Raw genomic sequence first — 22,497 nt, 5'->3', positions numbered from 1 at the left:
GTTAACTTTTAAAAAAAAAAAAAGAAATGTATATTAGCTTGCACTTAAGTCCAGGAGCAGATTCAGCAGTTCAGTAATGTCATACACATCTAGGTTCTTTCCATCTTTCTGATCTGCAACCCTCAGCATGTTGTTAGGAATGCTCAGGGTCACAAGGGGACTGTGGCAGTTTGGGCACTGCATCCAAACTCGGCACTATTCAGTGAGAAGAGAGGGAGGCCTCTCTTCCTGTGCGTTTATTTTTATCATTCAGGAAACCTTTTTCAGAATCTCCCCAGCATATTTCCTCTCACATCTCCGTGGCCTGAATTTCATCATGCCTAGACAACCCAGTCACTCTTCAAGAGATGAAACAACCCTAACCAATATTCCGAGAAAGGCTCTGGTGGAGGGCAGATGCGACTAAAAATGGTGAGTCTGTCTACAAAGATGGGGAGAGGGCTACTGGGTTGGGGAGCAATCCTGTGTGCTACCAGCCTTACTAAACAACTCACCGCTTCCTTATAGGGAAACGTGCGTATCACACCCTAACTGACGATCTAGCTGGGACATCAGTGGGGTGTGCAGAGTGGGAGTGGATAAGGACCTGAAAATATTGCTCCCAACAGTCTATCAGATGGATTCCTTTGCCCTCTTACCCCTGCACCCTTGGAACATGCAGATACTCCATGCCAAATGAAAAGATGGTGATAGGTCTCTTTGGGATATTGCTCATGGAGGAACAATGGAATTTGGGGGGAGGGGTGTGTGGGTGTACACAGGGTATGAGTTTCCTACAGATATTATAACTAATTATCATAGACTTGACTTACGGCAATACACAATAGTTCTCTATAAATCCGGATGTCAGAAGTCTGAAATCAGCATCAATGGGCTGAAATTCATGTGTCAGCAGGGCTTTACTTAAACTGCAAGACTCACCTTGCAACCTGAGAGTCGGTGGGGAGAGGCTGTTTCCTTGTCTTTCCAGCTTGCAGAGCTGCATTCTGCAGCTCTGGCTTCTTCCTCAGTCTTCAATGTCAGCAGTGACAGGGTCTGGCTTCGGCTTTCATATTGCCTGTCTCTTCAGTCAAATCTTGTTTTTGTTTGCTTTTTAGACAGGCTCTCACTGTGCAGCTCTGGTTGGTCTGGCACTCACTCTGTAACCAGACTGGCCTTGAACTCACAGAGATCAATCTGCTTCTGCCTCCCAAAATAAGACTAGTGACACCCTTTGGGCTAAGTCAGATAACCCAGAATAATCTCTCTATTTTAAGAATCCTAATTACACACTTGGGGGGCAGAGGCAAGAGGATCTCAGTGAGTTCGAGGCTGGTCTGGTCTACAAAATGAGTTCCAGGACAGCCAGGGCTATTACACAGAGAAACCCTGTCTCTGAACAAAAAAAGAAGAATAAGAATCCTAATCACATCTGCAAAGTCCTTTCACCAAGGCAGGTAATATCTATAGGCTTCAACAATTCTGACCTGATATGTGTGAGGGTCAATAGTCAGCCCATCATGATAAGTAAGGATTCATTGAAGTGCACTCAAAATTTGTGCAATATTTTGGGCATGGTGGCATATGCCTGTAATCTCAACACTGTAGAAATTAAGCCAGGAGTTGCAAGTTCCAGGCCAGCCTAAGCTACACAGTGAGACCTTGTCTAAAAAAAAATTATGCATTTTACCATCTACAAATTTTATCACAGTCCCAAATTGCAAGTACTCAGAAAAAGAGATAAAGATTTAAGTTCAATAATAAGGAGTTAAACATCTATCAGGTCTCTGTAGATGTAACGGTCTTATTAAATAAGAAACACAGAGCCAAATGCAGAGTTAAAAGCCCAAAAGGTCAGAGCAGTAGCTAAGAGCTGAGACTAAAACCACCTTCTTATCCATTACAATTTTAAATGAGCTGTACAACATAATACCTTAAACAAGAGTAGAAATATACACACAGTATAACAAAATTAACTTTAAATGTGTAGCAATAAACTAAAATCTATACCAATGTAAAACATTTCAAGCAAGTCATTGCCCTTTAAAAGTAGGTTCAACAATCTATCCTTTTATCCTCTCATTATCTATACTATCCCCTTTTTTCTTTAGAAAGAGATTGCATTTATAAAAATATTGGTTTTTCTGTGTCCCATATCAGAGGTCTCCTTTCTTCCCACTGAGCAGATCACAGCCTGACTTCAAAGATTGGATAAGCCCCTAAAAGGGTGAGCGGGGCTTTGAGTGTGAGTCTGATGAAAGTTAGGTCCCAAATTGATTGATTCTGGTTTTTTTTTTTTACCTTCCACATAGTCACCAACCTTAGCAAGTTTTGGGCCTTTCCCCATGTGCCAAAGCTTGGTTCCTGTCTCATTACAGTCCCAGCAGAATCTGAGCTTCTCTAGCTGTCTGGAAAGGCCTGTGAAAGATGCAGAGCAATTACCTGAGAAGGCCCTCCCTCAGGTGCATCCTGGTCACGGATGGCCCTGGCTGACTCAGCCAACTGTGCCAGGGAATACAGAAATTCTATCTAGGTCTTGGAGGCAGATATTGGAATCTGCAGGGCACCTGCTGCATTTCCAGATTCTTGTAGCTATAGGAAATGGACCAGGGACATCTGAACAGTGGCAGTGACAGAGATTGCTTATTAAGAAAGAGAAAATTTCCAATCAAGGAAGTGAACCAGAGAACTGGAGCCTCATAGGCACTGGGCTACAGCAGTTGTGACTTTTTAACAGGGCATTAACATAGCACTCACCTTTTCCACCATGTGTATTTCAGGGACTTTTCTCACACAGATACTCTGTCCATACATGTAGCCTTCTGTTTTGAGTACTAGGCTATTTCTCTGTGATTAGTTTCTTTCATATGTTCTTTTCGAGACAGGGTCTCTCTATGTAGCCTTGGCTGTCCTGGAACTCACAGAGATCCACCTTGCCTCTGCCTCCTGAGTGCTGGGAGTAGAGGCATGTGCCACCACACCCAGCCATATGTTAACCTTGATACTTCTATCTCTAGCCTACATGGGGCCCTAGGTGAGAAGGAAGGCCCAGTTCAGTCAGCCACAGCCACAGCTGTCCTCTGAGGACTAGAGAGCCCATCTCAAGGGCTGAAGACTGCGGTTGTAAGTAAATACTAAAGACCAGCTAGGTCTAAGGGGAGGATAAGAGCGATCAGAGTCCTGGATCCTCAGACCTGGAAGTTTCTGCTTCTACATGCTTCATGCCTACAGACGTGAGGCCAAGGCCCTATGAGAAAAATGAGAAATAGAGATAACTGGGTTGCTGCTGTTATGGAGGCCCTGGTAGCTGCAGGGACAGAAATATCTCTAATTCCATGGGTGGTCACACAAGGTGAGGGAAGCTGCTTAGAGCACGGACCTAGTTTTAGGGATTGGAAAGACTCAAGGTTGGCAGCGGGCGGTGGGGAAGTTATTCTAGGTCTGGGCCAAACAGATGTCAGCTGCCCGGTGCCTGAAAGCGTAACACTCTGCTAGTGTAGCAGAGCACCTGCCCCAGGCCAGGAACGCTAGGATGCCTTCCTCTCTGATAAAAGAAACTCAAGGATTTCTGCTCCTGCTCCACCACCTACAGAAGACTGATTCCTGCTGTACACAGGAGCTAGGATAATCAGGGTTTCGGATTGTTATCAGGTGTCATCGAGTCCAAAGTCCAAAGACTTTGGGGCAAGGCTACTCTTTCCCATACTCTTGGCTTTCCCATACAGTGGCCTGGAGCAGATGGTGAAAGATACGGAGGCCAGGATGTCACACAAGCTGCTCAGACAAATCCAGGCCCACACGGTGGGCCCTCCTATTTTTACCCTTCACTATGCTTCACCTCGAAGAATTCCAGCTTGTCTTTGATCCCAGCCCTCATGTGTAAGCTTCCCAAGTCCAGACCCCGCTAATTCCCTTCTTAAATACACCTACCTGTAGCTGTTAGGTCTCAAACCCCAGACAAATGGCTGAAGGGCCTATTTACATACCAAAGCAGACCTGGCCTCCGGGTTCTCCAGCATCCCTTAGTCCCTACCTGTTCCAGGGTATGGCTGGCGTACCCCACCCCCTACCTTGAACTCTCCAGCCCAGGATCTGGGGTCCTCTTCTCCCACTCACTCTTCCTTAATATAATCCAGCCATTTGGGCTACATGGGCCTTTTTACTCCTTTTACCTTTCTTGGTCTCCTAGTCTCCCTCACATGGCCTGGTTCATGGTCATGGTTACTCTGGACCCTTCCAGGTGCCTCTTATCTACAACAAACCTTCTCTTCCACCATACATAGGAGCAGTTAGGCCCTCCTTTTTCTTTCTTTTCTTTTCTTTTTTCTTTTTAGTAGCATCATCAGAACCCCCTAGCCCTGGGGTAACCTCAGTAACCAGCAGCTGATCTCATAGCCACTAATCTGTACTCACTAATCTGTGTTCCAAACTCTTGGCCCCTGAGCTAATTATAGCAATGTTTCATGCCACCCACCTCAACCCTATTCTTGGTCTCTGACTCCCACCAATCCACATTCAGAGGGCTGTGGATATAAGAGGCTGGGAGGCCAGCTGAGCAACCAGAGCAAGAGACTGAAGGAAACTCCATCTCTTCCCTCAGGTAATATTCCAAATCTCCCTGCTTCTAGCCCACACTAAGCCTACCAGCCTTGCCTTTAGCATCTCCTGAAGGAGAGGGGCATCTTTCCTGCTGCAGGCAATGGTTTTTCAGGCTGATATAAGAGACTTCCGGCTCTTCCACCACCCCCAACTCATCCCTCTGAGCAGACCTAATCTGTACTGAAGGAAAGCACCAGAAAGACATTTCCCTCTCTAGGGTTCCCTAGCACCTGGAGGGATGGGCAGGGCTAGGGTGGGAAGTCAGGAGGAAAGTCGTAAGAGGGTGATAGATAAGGACAACACCCAGAAAGCAAGAGCAGCTTCTACCCCTTTCCTCCTCCTTTTCCCCTTTCTTTTTTCTTAGCTGGAGGCCAAAAGCATGCTCACTCAGGGTCAAATCCATTTCAGGGACAAACGGAGATATAGTCCAGTCATTTATTCATTCATACCGTTAACAAACATGTCTTGCCGACAACTGTGTGTCAGGTGAAGTTCAGTATCGTGCCGCCCAAGAAACACATTTTAAGAGACGGAGTGGGATCAAGTGGGATACATAGAAAGGATTAAGAATATAAGGTAGAGAGCAATCAAGGAAGACACCGAACATCTTTCTGGCTTTCACACATATGCACACATGCACACATGTGTACACACACAAACACACAGAGAAAAAGAGACAGACAGACAGAGACAGAGACTGACTTAGAGAAAACAGGGAGGGAGGTGTTTTGCCCTTGTCCGGTAGGCTAAGTGAGTAACTGAAGAGGTGCCCTGGGAAGGGAGTATTGACAGGAAGCACTGTGTGCTGGTGTGGTAGCTAAGGAAGTAGATTTCTATTACACTAGGTGCATCTCTGCGGGAGACTGGAGTGTGATGAGGAAAATAGGGGCTAAATAACTGAGCTTCGCTCATCTCAGGCAAGATTCAACATCAATTCCTCCGCCAGCATGTCCACGTAAGAATTCCTTCTAATGCTCTGCATCTGTGCATTGTTCCTTATCCAAACCGGAGTACTGGCCTTTGGGACGGAGGGGTTTATAGTTCTGGGCCCGACCCCAATTATCTCGACCCTTGCTCTATCTCGTGCTCTTGGAGCCTCTTCTAATCCTAGGACTCTTTTCTGTTCCCCAAACTTCCCTTTCTTTTCTTCTTTTCTCTCCTCTTTCCTGCTCTGCCAACCCCCTTCCTCTTTCTGCTTGTTCACCCCCATAGCGTATTTAAGAAGAGCAGCTGCAATGGGAAGGTAAGAGAACCTGGTCCCGCTGAGCAGACGAAAGCTCCAAGGAGACCAGTGGATACGTTCTTCAAGGGCTCGGTGAGCTGGGCTCTGGGCCTCGGGACAGTGCATTCAAAGATAGCTGTGAGACTGATACAGCAAGTTGTCTCTCGACAGCTTTCTATCTACCTGGGGAAACGAGACTTCATGGATGCTTCCGACACCGTGGAGCCCATTGGTTAGTGAGTCCCAAGTGGGCAAGAGCCTGAGCCGGGAGTGGGAGCCAGGAAGTAAAAGACAGACCAGGCATGAGCATGCAGAACAATGAGACCAACTGAAGGGGAGAAAGGGAGGAATAATTTAGGGAATCAACTTCTGTTTCACTCACACTCCAAGTTTTTCTGACGGGGTACCACCTCTCCCTTTCTCGGCAGATGGAGTAATCCTTGTTGACCCCGAGTACTTAAAAGGTCGAAAGAGTAAGTAGAAATGCTTACTGGTTTTTGTAAGCTGCAGGAGTCCCAACGCCACACATGCTAGATAGGCTGGCTACCTGAACCAGAGGCCCAGACCAGAGGGCGTCAGAAAAACAGGAAGCAGCAGGAACGGCTAACGTTTGGTCTGCCAGGTCCTGACAACCGGCAATTTCGGCCTAATGTAGCCACATTCTTTCGGTTAGAAAAAGAACTGGTCTTTTTTGTTATTTTGTCTTTTTTTTTTGGTGCATGCCTTTAATCCCAGCACTCGGGAGGCAGAACCAGGCAGATCTCTGTGAGTTCGAGGCCAGCCTGGGCTACAGAGTGAGTTTCCAGGACAGGCGCCAAAGCTACAGAGAAACCCCGTCTCAAAAACCAAAAAAAAAAAAAAAAAAAAAAACTGGAAAGAGAGCTCAGAGTAAGCACTTTAGAGGTCCGAAATCTCAAAAGACTGTTTCTTTTTCCCCAAAGAGTATTCAAAAGAACTATGTTTCTAGAGAACAAATAAAACACTCTTCAAAATTACACAAAACAAACATATGTGCTGAAATTAAATTAAAATAATGTCTTTATAAAATTTCTGGTTTTCCCCATTATTGATATGGTGGTCCTGCTTGACTCCTGGTCTCAATTTAAGCTTAGTCTGCTTATGGAGTGAACCAATACACAGAAAAATCCATATTTTGCATCAGTTTATTGACTTTCAAATGCTAACGACTCACTAAAAGATTTTTTAAAGACCTGTATAGGTCTTTAACTATTCCATTTATTTATTTGTTTGTTTGTTTGTTTATTCATGTTTTGTACCCTAAGTGTCCCTCAGGCTTCCATTTTGCAAGATCTGATATATGTCATTCCATTGGGTTTTTCTTCACGTGTTTGTTTGTTGTTTTGTTTTGTGTGTGTGTGTGTGTGTGTGTGTGTGTATGTGGGGAGAGAGAGAGAGAGAGAGAGAGAGAGAGAGAGAGAGAGAGAGAGAGAGACTGCCTGAATATTCCTTTAACAAAATTCCAAAGGAATAATAAGCACAGGCAGTAACAGCAGGCGACAGCACTCTGGCAGCAGAACTCTGCTTCAAGATCGCACCGAATTATTTTCCTCTGTATTTTTCCCTTTTAATTCTCACTATGGATTAACCCCACTGTGATCCAACTGGACTGAAAATTGGGTTCAACTGGAAAAAAGATTCAGAACCAGTTGGTGACGAATGGTCTAGAAACAGCCTTTGGATGTTGAGGGATAAAAGAGCCACCATTATCTCGAAGATTAAGCACCATGGATAAGCAATCTGGCCAGTTTCAAATATCAGAGAAACTTTGCAGTATAGCCACGAATTAGTAACAAATACCGTGTTTCTAAAATCTAAATGTTTCTCCCCCACCCCCACTCCCACCCCCCACATCCGGAAAAATGCCCAGAATAGCGTAGGGAAGGAAATATTTACTTTAAAAATTGCATGTTGCTTGGCATGATGTCTGCATCTATCCCAACACCTAAGAGGCTGAGGCAGGAAGCAAAGTACAAGTTTAGGCTGAGCTAGCATGCATAGTGACTTTCAGGCCAATGGAGCTACATAGTCAGACCTTAGCTCCCCCAAAAATGCACATTTACTCAGAAATTAGATATATTTTTTCTTTTTCTTTGAATTTTCTTTTATGTCTCTTTAGTAGGGTTTTATATTATTATTCATTTAAATCATACATACTTCTGAAATTTACTCCCAGTTGTATGTTTTGTTGCATTATGAATGTCCCCTTACTTTCTTCGTATTTTCTCATGTCCTTTTCTATTTCAAGATGTACGTTTTAATGTAAAGTTGCATATTCTATGCCATTGAGTGCTAAAGGCAAGTGAGGCAAAAGATGCGAGGATATGAATACATTACTGTTTAACAACACTCTGGCCTCTGTGTTATTTCTTACAATTGCATGTGAATGTACAGTGCTCACAAAATTTAAAAAAGTTTAATTTCAAAAATGAAATGAGAGATAAGTTCTAAGTACCTAAGATGACTTTGTGTTCACTTACAGAAACAAAACAATTTGGAACGCATCACAACAGATAACATGGCAGTTATCTCTGGAATATGATGTGTGGTAGAGCTTTGAATTCTCTTTTTGATTATACTTTCGAATACTCATAAATTTGTATGTATATGCTTTATATAATTAAAACAAAAATGGATAAATTTAGAGTAGATGTTGACTTTTAAAAGAAAATAAAAGCGCAAGCTACTACCATATCTGGTAATATAGGCCTGTAACTGGGAGTGGGGGGGATGGGGGTGCTGTGGAATAATGCTTTTGTACACTGGTTTAATAAAACGCTGATTGGCCAGTGGCCAGGCAGGAAATATAGGTGGGATAAGCAGACAAGGAGAATTCTGGGAAGAGGAGGGCTGAGTCAGGAGATGCCAGCCTGCTGTCCAGGGAGCAGCAAGTAATGGCACACAGGTAAAGCCACGGAACACGTGGCAGTGACATATAGATTAACAGAAATGGGCTGAGTTTAAGTGTAAGAGCTAGTCAGTAGTTAGCCTGAGCTAATGCAAGCAGTTACAAATAATATTAAGTCTCTGCATGATTATTTTATAAACAGGCTATGGGACTGCAGGGCCCAGGCAGGACTGGAGAAACTTCTAGCTACGGGGGTCCATAGGCAGGAGGATCACAAACAAGTTCAAGACTGGGCAATTTAATGAGATCTTGTTTCAAAATAAAAAGTAAAAAGAAAGTTAAGTGGTAGGGTGCTTACCTAGCATGTATGAGAGCCTGTGAGTTTGAGACCAGCCTAGTCTACATAGTGAGTTCCATGCCAGCTAGAACTACTTAAGAGAGACTGCCTCAAAAAAAAAAAAGCCATAGCCTTGATCCCTATAATCAGCACACTGCCACCAAAAGCAGCAGTCTGAAGAAGGCAGGGTGAGGAGGCAAATGAAAGAGATAAGGAACTAGACAGGAAAAGGTCTAGAGACCCTGGAGGAGAGGTTGTCAACCAGATAGATTGTTCCTGGAGTACCTTGCTATGAGTGCCTAGCATGGGCCATGGAAACAGCAAGGCCAGTCCAGGCTGCCTAACCTCTGATTTGACCTCAGTGGTTTAGCACCATCTCTTCCCTCTGCTGGCAAATAGCCTTCTTCTGACTGCAAAGGAGGGCTCAAAGAAAGCAAAAGACTGAGAAGGCAAGGGGATGGGAAGAGTTGTCTTGCAGGGCTAGGGGTCTGCCTTGGTGGTAGTGTGAAGCCTAGCATTTCAGGAGGGCTATTCTCTTGGGAGGCAGAAGCAGATGGTGCTCTGTGAGTTCGAGGCCAGCACTTAGGACACTTTTATACATATCTTGTATATTGTGATCATATTCATCCCCCATTACCCTTCCCCATTCCTGAGGATCTCCTCCTTCCTAACTATTCCTTTAGTCTGCTTTAGTCTGCTTTCTTGTTTTGGTGTATGAGGCAGTTATGGATCATGTACAACATATGTAATAACTTACTTTCTATTCATGCATGGCTGTTGAGAGTTCTCTCTTTTAAAGAGATAGGCCCCGATAGACTTAAAGTTACCCATCTCTGTTCTCCACCTTTCCTTGATTCCATCCCTGTCACCTTAGTTTTGGAGTATACCTGCCTACCCCATCCCACACTCCGTTAGTATATTTCAGAGGCTTTCTGTCTACCCCTAATCTTAGATAATAGCTCCAAAGTATAGTTTGCTTATACCTGGTCCGTTTTTGCCAAGATTCCTATCATCATCATCATCATAATAATCATTAATCATTTATATCTATGGATGTTTCCAAACAAAATTCTTTTTCTTTGTTTGTTAAAGACGGTGTCTCATGCAGCTCATTCTGGCCTTAAACTGACTTGTAGCTGAAGCTAGTCATGAAGTCCTGATCCTTCTGCCTCCACCTCCCAGGTTCTGGCATTACATCTAAATACCACATTAGGCTTCAAGGAATTCTTTATACATTAACTCATTATAACCATCCTCTGAGTGAAGTTTGGTACAAATGAGTCTAGGCTCTGGAGTCTAGATCTGTGTGAGTTGTGAGTTGAAGTCCTGAACCTGGCTAGGGATGTAGCTTAGTTGACAGAATGTTTGTCTAGCATGCATGAAGTCCTAGGTTCAATCCTCACCACTACAGAAACCAGATATGGTGGCATATCCTCAGAAGTTCAAGACCACCTCAGGCTACATAATACCTTGTGTCAAAATAAATACATACATAAACAAATAAGTAGAAGGAAAGGAATCCTAAACCATTGACTAATTTTTTCTTTACTTAAGGATTGTTGTGAAGTCTACATAATAGAGTTATGGCTCACAGTGCAGTACTATTTATATATTGAGGGTATGTATGTGTTGTATGTATGACAGTAGTACATACATGTGAGTGTGCAGGTATGCATGCCTGTTCACCCACATGCTGAGGTCAGAGGAGCCCTCCAGGTGTCTTGCTCTATAACTCTCCCTCCACCATATTGAGTGGAGATGAGGGTCTCTCGCTGAACTAAGCCCACCATTTTGGATAGGCGGAATGGCCAGTGACCTGGGATCTGATTGTCTCTTCTACAAGTGCTGGGTTACAAGCACGTGCAGCCATGGCCGGCTTTTTATGCGGGTTCTGGAGATTGTGACTCAGTCCTCACGCTTGTAGAGCAAGCGCTCTTACCCACTGAGCCGTCTCCCCAGCTCCGGCCCTCTTTTTGCCAGTTATACTAACAGGGTCCAGGGAAACCAAGGGATTTGGATAAGTCCTATTAAAGTCTAGGTAGCCTGACCCTCCCTAAATCCTTTTTGAAACGTTGTTGTTATTATTACGTGTTTGTATGTGCACACACGTATACAATCTATGCATGTCAATGTAGGTGTGAGTGGAGTGTGAGTGGAGGTCAGAGAACAACTTTAGAGTGTGTCAGTTCCTGCCTTTCATCTTGGGATCTGGCTTGTTTTTGCTACTCTGTCTAACTGACCCATGAATTTCTGGCCAGTTCTCCTGCCTCTGCTCCCATCTCACCTTATGAATGCAGGGATCACAGATGCAAGCCACCACTTCCAGCTTTTGGTGGGTTCCAGGGATTAAAATGAAGTCATCCAGCTGTGCAACAAACACTTTTACCTATTGGGCTCTCTTGCTGGTACCTGACCCTAAATCTTGTTAGCTTTTTTAAACTATTAAATATTTCAGGCATTAAAAATTATATCTATGGCCGGGCAGTGGTGGCGCACGCCTTTAATCCCAGCACTCGGGAGGCAGAGCCAGGCGGATCTCTGTGAGTTCGAGGCCAGCCTGGGCTACCAAGTGAGCTCCAGGAAAGGCACAAAGCTACACAGAGAAACCCTGTCTCGAAAAACCAAAAAAAAAAAAAAAAAAAAAATTATATCTACTACCTAGGTTTGAAAAGGACCATAGAACCTGAAGCTTCCTGTGTCCTTCTTTGTGTCTCTCTCCCTTATCCTTCTCTTTTCTCCTACCCAGTTAACCATTCTCCTAGATTTGGTGTTTATTTGTTCCATGATGCTTATATACTTATACTTCACATTTATATATCTACAGCCAATATTTATATTGTTGCATACAGTTTTAAGCTTTATATAAATGATAACACACTGCACATTTAGTTCTGCTGTTAGAAGTTTTTTACTCACATTTTTTAGATTTAATAATGTTAATATATTTATTAATCCATTAATGCTGCTATACCAAAATACCCAAGATTGGGTGATATATAAGGAAAAGAAATTTATTTTCTCACCATTCAGTAGCCTGGCAAATCCAAGTTCAAATGATTAGCATGTTCAATTCTCTGGTAAAGGCTTCTCTTTGCATCTAAAATTGTGCCTTATTGCTGGGCCCTCCAGAGGGGAGGAATGTTGTATCCTTAGGCAGCAGAAGGTGAAACAGAAAAAAAAAAGATGGATGCTACATACGGCTTCCCTAATAAGGGCCTTAACCCCATTCATAAGAGAAGATAAGAAAAGATTCAATTTTACTAGATAGCACCAGTTTTCCAAAGTGGTTATATTAATGTAGCTCCCATCAGTCATTCATGTGAAATCCAATTGGGCTACAGCATCATGAACACTTAGTGTTATCTGGCTGTAATATTTTTGACAGTCTGATCTGTACGGACTGTTATCCCACTGTGGCTTTAATTTGAATGCATCTGATTACTGCTGAGACCACACAAGTCATTGGCCATTCATTCTACTTGTGCTTCTGCTAAGAATTCAGCCTCATTCTTTGCAAACTTTTAGAATGGCATACTTTTTACTTATTTGTAACAGTTATTTTGTTCATGTATGTGTGGAGGCCAGAGGTCAACCTTGAGTGTCATTCCTTAACAGACACCACCTACCGTGTTTTCGAAGATTGGATCTCTCACTGTCCTGGGGCTCGCTGGTTAGGCTAGGCTGGCTGGCCACTGAGTCCCAGGGATCCACCTGTCTCCACCTAGCAGCGCTGGGATTGAAAGCACGTACCGCTACCACGCCCCAACTTTTCACACGGGATCAAATCCAAGTCCTCATGCTTTCGCAGCAAGCTCTTTGCCAACTGAACTATCTCCTCAGCCTTCCAGAGTTCTTTATATTCCAGATGCTAAACTGTTATATGTGCTTCAAACATTTTAACTCTGGATTTCCTTTTTTTCTTTGTGAAACTTTCAACACAGAGATGTTTAAAAATTTACTGCAATCAAATGCATTGATCCTTTTCTTTATGGCCATACTTTGGGGATTATATTAGATTGCCTCTCTGGGTCCTCCTGTCCCCCATTTATGATTTCCCTCACCACTTATCTGACAAGTCACTCTCCTTCGCCTGCAGTGTTTGTCATGTTGACATGTGCCTTTCGCTACGGCCGTGAGGACTTGGATGTGATTGGCCTGACATTCCGCAAAGATCTCTACGTACAGGCCAAGCAAGTGGCTCCAGCTGAACCCACCAGCATCCAGGGCCCCCTCACAGCTTTACAGGAGCGGCTTCTGCACAAACTCGGGGCCAATGCCTACCCTTTCACACTTCAGGTACTGCCTTTAAGTCTCGGGCAGTTTCCAGAGAAGATTAAGAGGGAAAAGAACAGGAAAAGGTGTCCCTATTTTGCTGAGCTCCTTTTGATTTCTTAGATGGCTGCTAACCTGCCCTGCTCGGTGACACTGCAGCCTGGGCCTGAAGATTCAGGAAAGGTAAGGGAAGAGAGTGAGCTAGTCACCTTTCCATCAATGATGATCAACTTCAAAGGAGGGAAGGCATTTTCTTGTCTTTTTCCCCCCTCATGGTTCAGTCTATGGAAACTCAGTTGATTTGGGCTTGTGGCATCATAGTACATCTTGATGGGAGCATGTGGTCGAAGAGGTCTGAGCATCTCATAGTGTCCAGGAAGCAAAAAGAATACCAAGAAGTGTGTGTCTGCAATAACCAAACTCCCTCAATCTCTCTTAAGAGGTTCTAACTCTTAAAATTTTTACCACCTCCCCAATCATCAGCTAGGCTGGCTGTGGTGGTGTACATTTTTAATTCCAGCACTTGGAAGGCAGAGATAGGCAGAACGCTGTTGAATTCGAAGCCAACCTGGTCAATACAGTGGGTTCCAGGTCAGCCAGGGCTACACAAAAAGAAAAGAAACACAAGCTGGGGCCAAGCCTTTAATTCCTAGGCATCTAGGGTACAGTTTGGATCCAAACAATAGTGGACAGATAGACATGTAATTACAATGGGGCATAGGAAGAAAGACAGATGGACAAGATCGGAGAAATGGACAGCTAAGGGATGAAGACATTTTCATGAAGTCCCGCAAGGGAGGGGGGATAGAACTGGAAATGCATTTTCTTTGTTCCTGATTCTTTCCAGCCTTGTGGGGTTGACTTTGAAGTGAAGAGTTTCTGTGCAGAAAATCTGGATGAGAAAATCCCTAAGAGGTACCCTTTGGTCTTCCTCAAATCCTTGCCTTAAGCCTCTGTCACAGACCCTGCTCTTAGGACATAAAGGGGCCTAGTTATAGTGTCATTGTCATCAACGTGGATGTCTTCTTCTTCACTCTAGGACATGGGTTGGCAGACATGTGAAAAGCCAAAAGACACATATTTACATTTTGTGGGCTATCATAACTCTGCTGTTGTTGTACTGGAGCAGTCATAGAGACTATAGAAATGAAAACATGTTGCTGGATTCTAACAAAACTGAATTCATGGACACTGAAATTTGGATTTTATATAATATCTATGTTACAGAATATGGCTTTTTATTTATTTTAGCTATGTACAACTGTAATCAGGGTTCTTAGACTGCAGGCCGTAGATAAACAAGAATCAGGGTAGATTTAGCCAGTGGGCCAGTTTGCAATCCCTTGAACATCAAGGATTTAAGGCGTTCTCTGAGGGAAGTCTTTCTTCACGCCCACCCACCCCCAAGTAAATAGAGAGCTTTAAGGATAGTATGGGGTGGTCTGCGGTTCCAGAGCGAGACTTTGACCTTATCCCTTGGCCTCTCCTCAGCGATTCTGTGCAGCTGGTTATACGGAAAGTGCAGTTTTCAGCCCCGGAACCAGGCCCTGGTCCCTGGTCCCAGACCATTCGCAGCTTCTTTCTGTCAGCTCAGCCCCTACAACTCCAGGCCTGGATGGACAGAGAGGTTGGTGACACCTCTCCACCCCCGCCATATCCTGTCCCTTACATTAGAACCACTCTGCTATCTCTTTTTACTGATGTCTTAACGTGGGTAGGCAGAGATGGGAGTCAGGGCAACAACAGTTTTAAGGAAATGAAAATTCTAGATCTAGGTCTGGGTGTCTTCCTTCTAACCTTCTCCTGGTTCAGGTTCACTACCATGGAGAAGCTATTTCTGTCCATGTTTCTATCAACAACTGTACCAACAAGGTCATCAAAAGAATCAAGATTGCAGGTGAGTGTTCTGCATCTGACCCCCAAATCACGAGTTCGAAAACACAGCTGCACTTCTTACCCATTTACATTTATCTTAGTTTTCTTTCCAAAACAGACCTATCAAACAATGTGGCCGGGCGGTGGTGGCACACGCCTTTAATCCCAGCACTCGGGAGGCAGAGCCAGGCAGATCTCTGTGAGTTCGAGGCCAGCCTGGGCTACCAAGTGAGTCCCAGGAAAGGCGCAAAGCTACGCAGAGAAACCCTGTCTCGAAAAACCAAAAAAAAAAAAAAAATGTGATCACTACTGGGTGGTGGTGGCACATACCTTTAATCTCAGTACTGGGAAAGGAGAGACAGGAGGATCTCTGTGAGTTCGAGGCCAGCCTGGTCTACAGAGTGAGTTCCAGGACAGCCAGAGCTACACAGAGAAAGCCTGTCTGGAAAAAAAAAAAAAAACAACCAACAAACATGGGATCACATCTTACTGCAGATGGATAGGATCATATCAAAGGGCAGTAAGCTGGGGGCAGGAGGGTGACTGCCTGATTAGTCGTGTCCTTTCCCTGGCTTTTCCAGTTGTGCAGGTCACAGATGTTGTCCTGTATTCACTAGACAAGTACACGAAGACTGTGTTCATTCAGGAGTTCACGTGAGCTGCTGCTGGGGCTGGGGAGAAAGTCATGGGGGGGGGGGAGTGAGTGAGGTGATGGGAAGAAGGCCAAGAGGCAGAGACGGGGCTTTTGGAAAAGAAGGAACAGCAGGGAGAATCTAGAAATGAGGAATGTCACAGGGAGGGCTGAACTCTCAGGAGCACTGTCGGTGGGGCTATGCTTCCCAGGAAGACCACTGCAATGCTAGGACAGAGACTTCCCGTTCATAGATATACCGCTTCTCTTTAGATTTCCCACCGGTTCTTGAGACTCTACAAGATACTCTTGGGAGTAAAGGTCTACTTAGTTGACAAGCCTAGCCTATGTTACTCTCTTGTTCTCTTTCAAAGGGAGACAGTAGCTGCTAACTCCAGCTTCTCCCAGACCTTTGCAGTAACCCCACTCCTGGCCACCACCCACCAGAAACAGGGCCTGGCACTGGATGGCCAACTCAAGCATGAAGCTACCAATCTGGCCTCTAGCACAATGTAAGCTTATAGGTAATTTGCAACCTCTATTTCCTACCCTTAGCCCGTCCTACATGCTATTACGCATGGCTCTAAGGTTTCATCTTCAGTTGAGCCTATTTGTCTTTTAAAATGCCCTTCAGCCCACTCACAGACCTCGGAGCCAGCCTCAAGCTAAATGAATACCTATGGGACCCATAGTAAGCTTAGGTCTTAGGTAATGAGAAAAGAAAATGCAGAGAACAGAAAATCCTTGTTATGTAAGATTTTACAGCCCAAACCAGTCACAGGGGTGCATGCTTATAAACCTAGCACACGTAGTGGTCAGCACAGAGGCAGGAGAACCACAAGTTTGAGGCCTGCCTAGGCTATATAGCAAGATCCTGTCACAAACATGATACAGACAGGGCTGGTGTGATGCCTCAACAAGTAGAGGCACCTGCTGCTAAGCTGATGCTTGAGTTCAACCCCCAGGACCCACATGGTGATGGAGAGAATCAATTCTTATGTCCTCTGACCTCCACATGTTTACCATGGCACCTGCACCCCTACATCCACCCAAGGGCACAAAATGGATAAATACAAACGTAATAATAATAAAAAATGAAAAACAAGACGCACTTCACAAAAAGCTTTACATCTATACTATCTTCCTAAGAATGCTATTTACGTACACTGGCCAGGTGGTTGGGTTTGCGGTTGTTTCTGAGGTGCAGAGGATGAACTCAGGGCCTTCCATTCCTAACCTTGGCCAGGTATGTTATTCCATTTACACATAACTCTGAGGCCTCAAGACAAGGGGCTTGTTCAAGGTTGAATAATTAGGCAGACAGGATTCTATTATGTCATCTGACTCTGACCACGTGATCACTACAATAGTTACTATCTAGAGAAGAGAGAATAGAATGGAGTATTAGGAGATGAGAAATGGTGCAAAAGGAGGATATAAAATGAAAATTATATGACAGGAATTGATAGGACTCTTTGATGCCATTCATTTGGTTCTATGCCCTCGGATTAGCATTAGATGTGTTTCTTACCAAAATCATTTGTCTACCATCTACAATCATAAATGCTTAATTCTCCCCATGCCTTATCAAGCAACTATCTACAGGTTGTTATTTGTAGAAACAGCTTAGAAATTATCCAAAGAGCATTATTTTGTAGAGAGATCAGCAACCCCAAAACAACCAAAAGACTACCCCCAGATCCTTAGAGCTTTTGGTATCTTATTTTTCAATCACCAGGTTTTTATTGAGCACTTATTAAATGCTCATTCCTATGCAATACAATCAGGATATACAAAGAAACTTAAGACAATCTTTGCTTTCAGTCAATATATGGCCCAGATGAGGAACACAGAGGAATGCAAATGTAATAGTTAAGTGTTAGTTGCATGTGGTTCATATATGAGTCCAATAGAAGTGAAAAGCCAACGCAGCTCACAAGGGATTCTTAGAGGAGCTAGAATGAGCACAGAGGAGATAGATTTTACAAAACATTCTTCAATAATGATGATGATGATGATGATGATAGAAGGAGGAGGAGGAGGAGGAGGAGGAGGAGAAGGAGGAGAAGGAGGAGGAGGAGAAGGAGGAAGGAAGGAAGATTCCAGACTGGAAACATGGCATGAAAAGAAGCTAGAAGATAGGAATCCCACGTGACATTTTGAGGAGCACAAAAGGAAGTCGGGTCTGCCTAGGCTGGGTTCCAGGTGTTTAGGAGTTGGGGCAGACAAGAGAGAAGTAGATGAGGCAAGATTGCTTTGGCTCCTGAAAATCAAGCAGAGTAGTTATATTCAATAAGAAAAGAGGCCCTCGAATAGACAAGACAGTAACACAGTCAAATGGAATTTTAGGAAGGAAAATGTCATCCCAACTGGGCAGAAGCAATTATAGCCTGGGATAGCTTTTGGGAAAAGACAAAGGCAATGGGGCATGATAATAGGAAACACAGGAAGGATCTGGGGGAGCTAAATTCACTTATATTCCTAACTCCCCAAATTGGCACTGCAATGTCAAGTCTTCGACCTGGAATGAACAAGGAGCTTCTGGGGATCCTGGTGTCCTACAAAGTTAGAGTCAACCTGATGCTGTCCTATGGGGGGTAAGTGGAGGCTTCCGGTTGGTTTGGGCAGGGGCTGGGAGCCAGGGCTTTCTCACGTGTTTTCCTCTCTTTTGGACTGACCCATTCAAGGTTAGTCTTTTTCCAGACTAAGTTCAGAAACCCGTGAACTCAACGAGTCACTCCCCCGCTAAAGGTCCACTCTGTTACTAAATCGGCTTTATGATCCCGCATCCCCAGCAAAACTGGGCTGACTCCTCCTCTACTAATGTGCCATTTTATTCACAGCATCCTCCGAGGTCTTCCAGCCAGGTGAGAAGCTATGGAGACAGGGCTGAGGCAAGATGGGGAGGAAGAGGGCACAAAGAGACCAAAAGAGTCCTCAGAAGCACGAGGGCCTCCCAGAACTGGAAAAAGCGAAGGAAGGTCAGTGAGTGGGCCCTTTCCGGACATCAGTAACTCCACCTTGGGCTACTTGCAGTGATGTTGGTGTGGAGCTGCCCCTGATCTTGACCCATCCAAAGCCATCTCATGGTGAGAGACCAGGTGAGGCTCCCAGGAACAATCACCCTGAGGGTTGGGGACCAAGCAGTTCTTGGAAAAGAGTGGCTTGAGGTGGAATGACAATAGGCAGATAGGATTTCAATGTTCTCAGGGGACATACAGGGGAGGGGGAGGCCCCCCCAAAAAAGGAGGGAGAAGAGCAAAGAGATTTCTTCATGGAACTGCAGAGCCACTTAGGCGCTTCAGTTCCATTTTCCATCCCTCTCCACGCTTGCCACAGTGGCTACCAGGTAAGTCAGGACAGGCTTGGAAGCCCCACCCCACCCCCTTGCCTACTGCTGTTTTGTTATGGAATTTTAAAGCTTCCTCAAAGTGGTGTTTTCAAGACTGAACCGGAAGCGTGGTTTAGCTTCACGTCACAGTCTGGTGCTTTCTATAGCCCTCCTTCTCCTGTCTCCTGCTGCTCTTCTTGGAATTGTTCTTCCCCCTCATCCCTTTCATGTTTCTTCTTTCCTTCCCTCCCCAAACCCATTCTGTTGTTAAGGTGTCCTTATGACCCCTGACCCCTTGGCAAAACTGACTTGGTTGCCCCTTCTCTATTTTAAGCTACTGATTTGGGGTCCATTCTATCCACGGCATCTTTGTCTTTTTGTTTGTTTGTTTTTTGAGACTGGGTTTCTCTGTGTAGTTTTGGTGCCTGTCCCAGATCTCGCTCTGTAGACCTAGACCAAGCTGGCCTCGAACTCACAGAGATCTGCCTGCCTTTTCCTCCCAAGTGCTGGGATTAAAGGCGTGCACCACCTCCGTCTGGCTTTGTCTTCTTTTTAATCCTTCCCTCTACCCGACCCTTCTAACACTCCTGGGGCACCACTGTCTAGGCAGATTCAGAAGGGAAACACGCCCTTCACATGGGGTGTGGAGGGGAAGGCTGGGAAGCAGGAAAGGGGGTGCCTCTTCAGAATCAAGAATGTGGAGAAAGCCCAGGAAGGCTTTGCTAACCTCCATTCCGCTCTGCTGCTTCTGCAAGCTCGGAGGACATAGTCATCGAGGAGTTTATGCAGCAGGCCAGCCAGGCCCAGGGCTAGCCAGCTCCAGCAGCAAACGGAGTTACGAGAAGCCAGTAGCCTCTCTCTGATAATCCTGTGTGCAAGTCTTCACGGCAACACTCTAATAAATTGCTTTGTCCAGACATGGCGGGTGATCGTTGTGCTATTTCCTTCTTCTTGGAGATTAGTGGAACTACAGAGAATGATTTGTCTGCTTCAGGCACCAGTACCCCTTCCCCGCAACCCTTATTCACAAGCCTGATTACATTACCTGTACTAAGTACCTTGGCCCTATGAGGTCCCAGACTTTCCTCTGACAAGTCACTTGCCTTTTCTCTCTGGCTTCGGCTACCCTGGCCCCCACTTCATCACTTATTCTTGTGATCACCTTTTGGCCTAGCAGTGCCTGGTGCTTACATGGTAAGGAATCCCAGAGGAAGCCAAAGGGGAATGGCCACTCCCAGGCCTGGCTATGAGGCCAGCCGTTACCAGTTGCCACCAGAGAGGAGCATGAGGTGACACCAGGTGGTACAGACTCAAGCGCAGAAAACCATTGCTACACCATCTCTGCCTGCCCACTCAAGGAATGTTTTCGGTCCTTCTAAGGTGAGGCCAAGAGCCCGAGAATGAGGCCAGAAGCTGTGGCCTAGAGAGCAATAGGAAACACAAATACCCATCTCTATGCAAAGCCAGGCTCCTATTTCTGGTCTGGGAGGGGCTTTGAGATAAGAAGCTATGAATGCTATGGAATGGATTGGAGAAGCTACTTCTAGAGTGAGTCCCTCTTGTTGGCACGAGTTGGCAGGGGAGGGGGGTTTCAGAGACTCTGAAGAAAGGGCAATGGTTGGCCTTTCAAAGGGACAAGTGCTAGATGTATGGGCAGAAAGAGGTGATATGTCATGAATGTGGTGTGTAAGTAACATGGCTGATCGGAACAACAGATGCTAAGGTTTGTTGGTCTGAACACCTAAGGTCCATTCCTCACATGGAGGGTCTACTGTGCTGTTTACGTGAGGGAGCAGAAATCAGTGCTGGATCAGAGAAGTCACTGGTTTAAGGCCTCTAGTGTTCTGCATCACTGTATGTAAGAAGGATATTTAAGCTCACTAACTACAGGTTTCCACGATCTTGCCCCTTTACTATCTTCCTTTGGCTAGGCAAGTCTCTGCAGAAGAGGGTGAAGACTCATCTGGGGACCTCAATGTGATGTTTATTGAGACCAGTGCCAAAAAGAGCTGCAGTGTAAAAAACAGGACACCCATACAACACATCCTCTGCACTGTCTCTACTCACCCCCCACCGCTGACTTTTAGATAACCCTACATTTCCCCATGATAGCAAGGAGGCAAGGTTCATTCCCCATCCCAGCCTGAAAGCACTGAACCTCTAAAACAGTCTCCTCGCGCTGTCGGTAGACTAAGCCAGCTCTTCTGGTCCAGTTTCTGCCCTTTCTTCCATAAATGGCTTCACCTCCACTGCTGGAAAAAGGGCACATCTTTCTTTCTTAGCTTTTCTGGGGGTAGGGAGTGTGAAAGCAGAGAAGCAAGTTTCCCTCAGTGTTAAGAGCCAGGACAATTTTTCTGCTTAAGTGGTACTGGACAACAGAACTAACCTTAGCCAAAGCTGCCTCTTTTGTTTGACTTTAAGTGAAGACCACGTGGTCAAAATTCCTTTTTTTTTTTTTTTTTTTTTTTGGTTTTTCGAGACAGGGTTTCTCTGTGTAGCTTTGGAGCCTGTCCTGCAACTTGCTCTGTAGACCAGGCTGGCCTCGAACTCACAGAGATCCGCCTGCCTCTGCCTCCCGAGTGCTGGGATTAAAGGCATGCGCCATAACTGACCGGCTGCAGTTTGGTTTTTGAGACAGGGTCTGTCAGTGGCTCTCAACCTGTTGGTTGCGACCCCTTGGAAGGGGCTGAATGACCCTTTCACAGGGGTCACCTAAGACCACGGGAAAACGCATGAAATTACAATTCATAATAGTAGCAAAATAAGTTATGAAGTAGCAACGGAAATGATTTTATGATTGGGAGTCACCACAGCATGAGAAGTCACCACAGCAAGAGAAAATGTATTAAATGGTCAAAATAATCATTAGGAAGGTTGAAAACCATTGTTCTATGTAGTCCTGGCTGTTCTGGAGCTGGCTAAGTAGACTAGTTTGGCTTAGAATTCACAGAGAGAGATCTTCCTGCCTCTGCCTCCTAAGTGTTGGGATCAAAGGCCTGGCCTGATTTTTTTTTTATGGTTTTAATATTCTCTCCCAACTCCTGTAGTTAAGAATAAACAGCTCCCAGAAGCTGTCAGTTTCTTTTACTACATCGCACAGCTACTGGGTGACACAGAGCACCCTAGCATCTTCATTGATGACTAAAAGACACCTATACAGGATGCAGTTCTAAAGCAGCCAGGGTAACTTCAAAGGCCAGGACATTTTTTACTCAGGTTTCACTAAACTTTGTGCATGTATGATGCTTAAAAACATACCTGGTACAAAAGAAAGCATCTTCACCAAATGGTGCTGTGAAAACTGATTGTCTACATGCAGAAGGATGAAATTAGACCCACATCTATCACCTTGCAAAAAAACTAGCTCCAAAGGGATCCAAGAGCT

At 44.9% G+C, this 22,497-nt stretch overlaps 1 protein-coding gene across 3 annotated transcripts; it reads left to right on the top strand.

Annotated features, from left to right (window-relative positions):
• The first annotated feature begins 213 nt into the window (after window positions 1-213).
• On the top strand, window positions 214-20,029 carry Arr3 (arrestin 3). 3 transcript variants are annotated; one of them, XM_076562405.1, is made up of 14 exons: window positions 214-5,533; window positions 5,791-5,821; window positions 5,972-6,032; window positions 6,229-6,273; window positions 13,100-13,299; window positions 13,399-13,458; window positions 14,123-14,190; window positions 14,767-14,902; window positions 15,088-15,172; window positions 15,732-15,804; window positions 16,156-16,293; window positions 18,295-18,378; window positions 18,625-18,648; window positions 18,818-20,029. In XM_076562405.1, exons 1-14 carry the CDS (start codon window positions 5,526-5,528, stop codon window positions 18,948-18,950), a joined length of 1,146 nt encoding a protein of 381 aa, XP_076418520.1. In that variant the 5' UTR covers window positions 214-5,525; the 3' UTR covers window positions 18,951-20,029. The 3 variants fall into 3 exon arrangements, with proteins under 3 accessions (XP_076418520.1, XP_076418519.1, XP_076418518.1); XM_076562404.1 differs by having other exon boundaries at window positions 5,791-6,032; window positions 18,818-18,882; window positions 19,868-20,029; XM_076562403.1 differs by having other exon boundaries at window positions 5,791-6,032.
• The last annotated feature ends 2,468 nt before the right edge of the window (window positions 20,030-22,497 follow it).

This window comes from Peromyscus maniculatus, chromosome X (assembly GCF_049852395.1).
Source record: "Peromyscus maniculatus bairdii isolate BWxNUB_F1_BW_parent chromosome X, HU_Pman_BW_mat_3.1, whole genome shotgun sequence".
NCBI classification, from domain to species: Eukaryota; Metazoa; Chordata; class Mammalia; order Rodentia; family Cricetidae; genus Peromyscus; species Peromyscus maniculatus.
The sequence above is the reverse complement of the archived record's forward strand: the minus strand, read 5'-3'. Positions and strand labels throughout refer to the sequence as shown.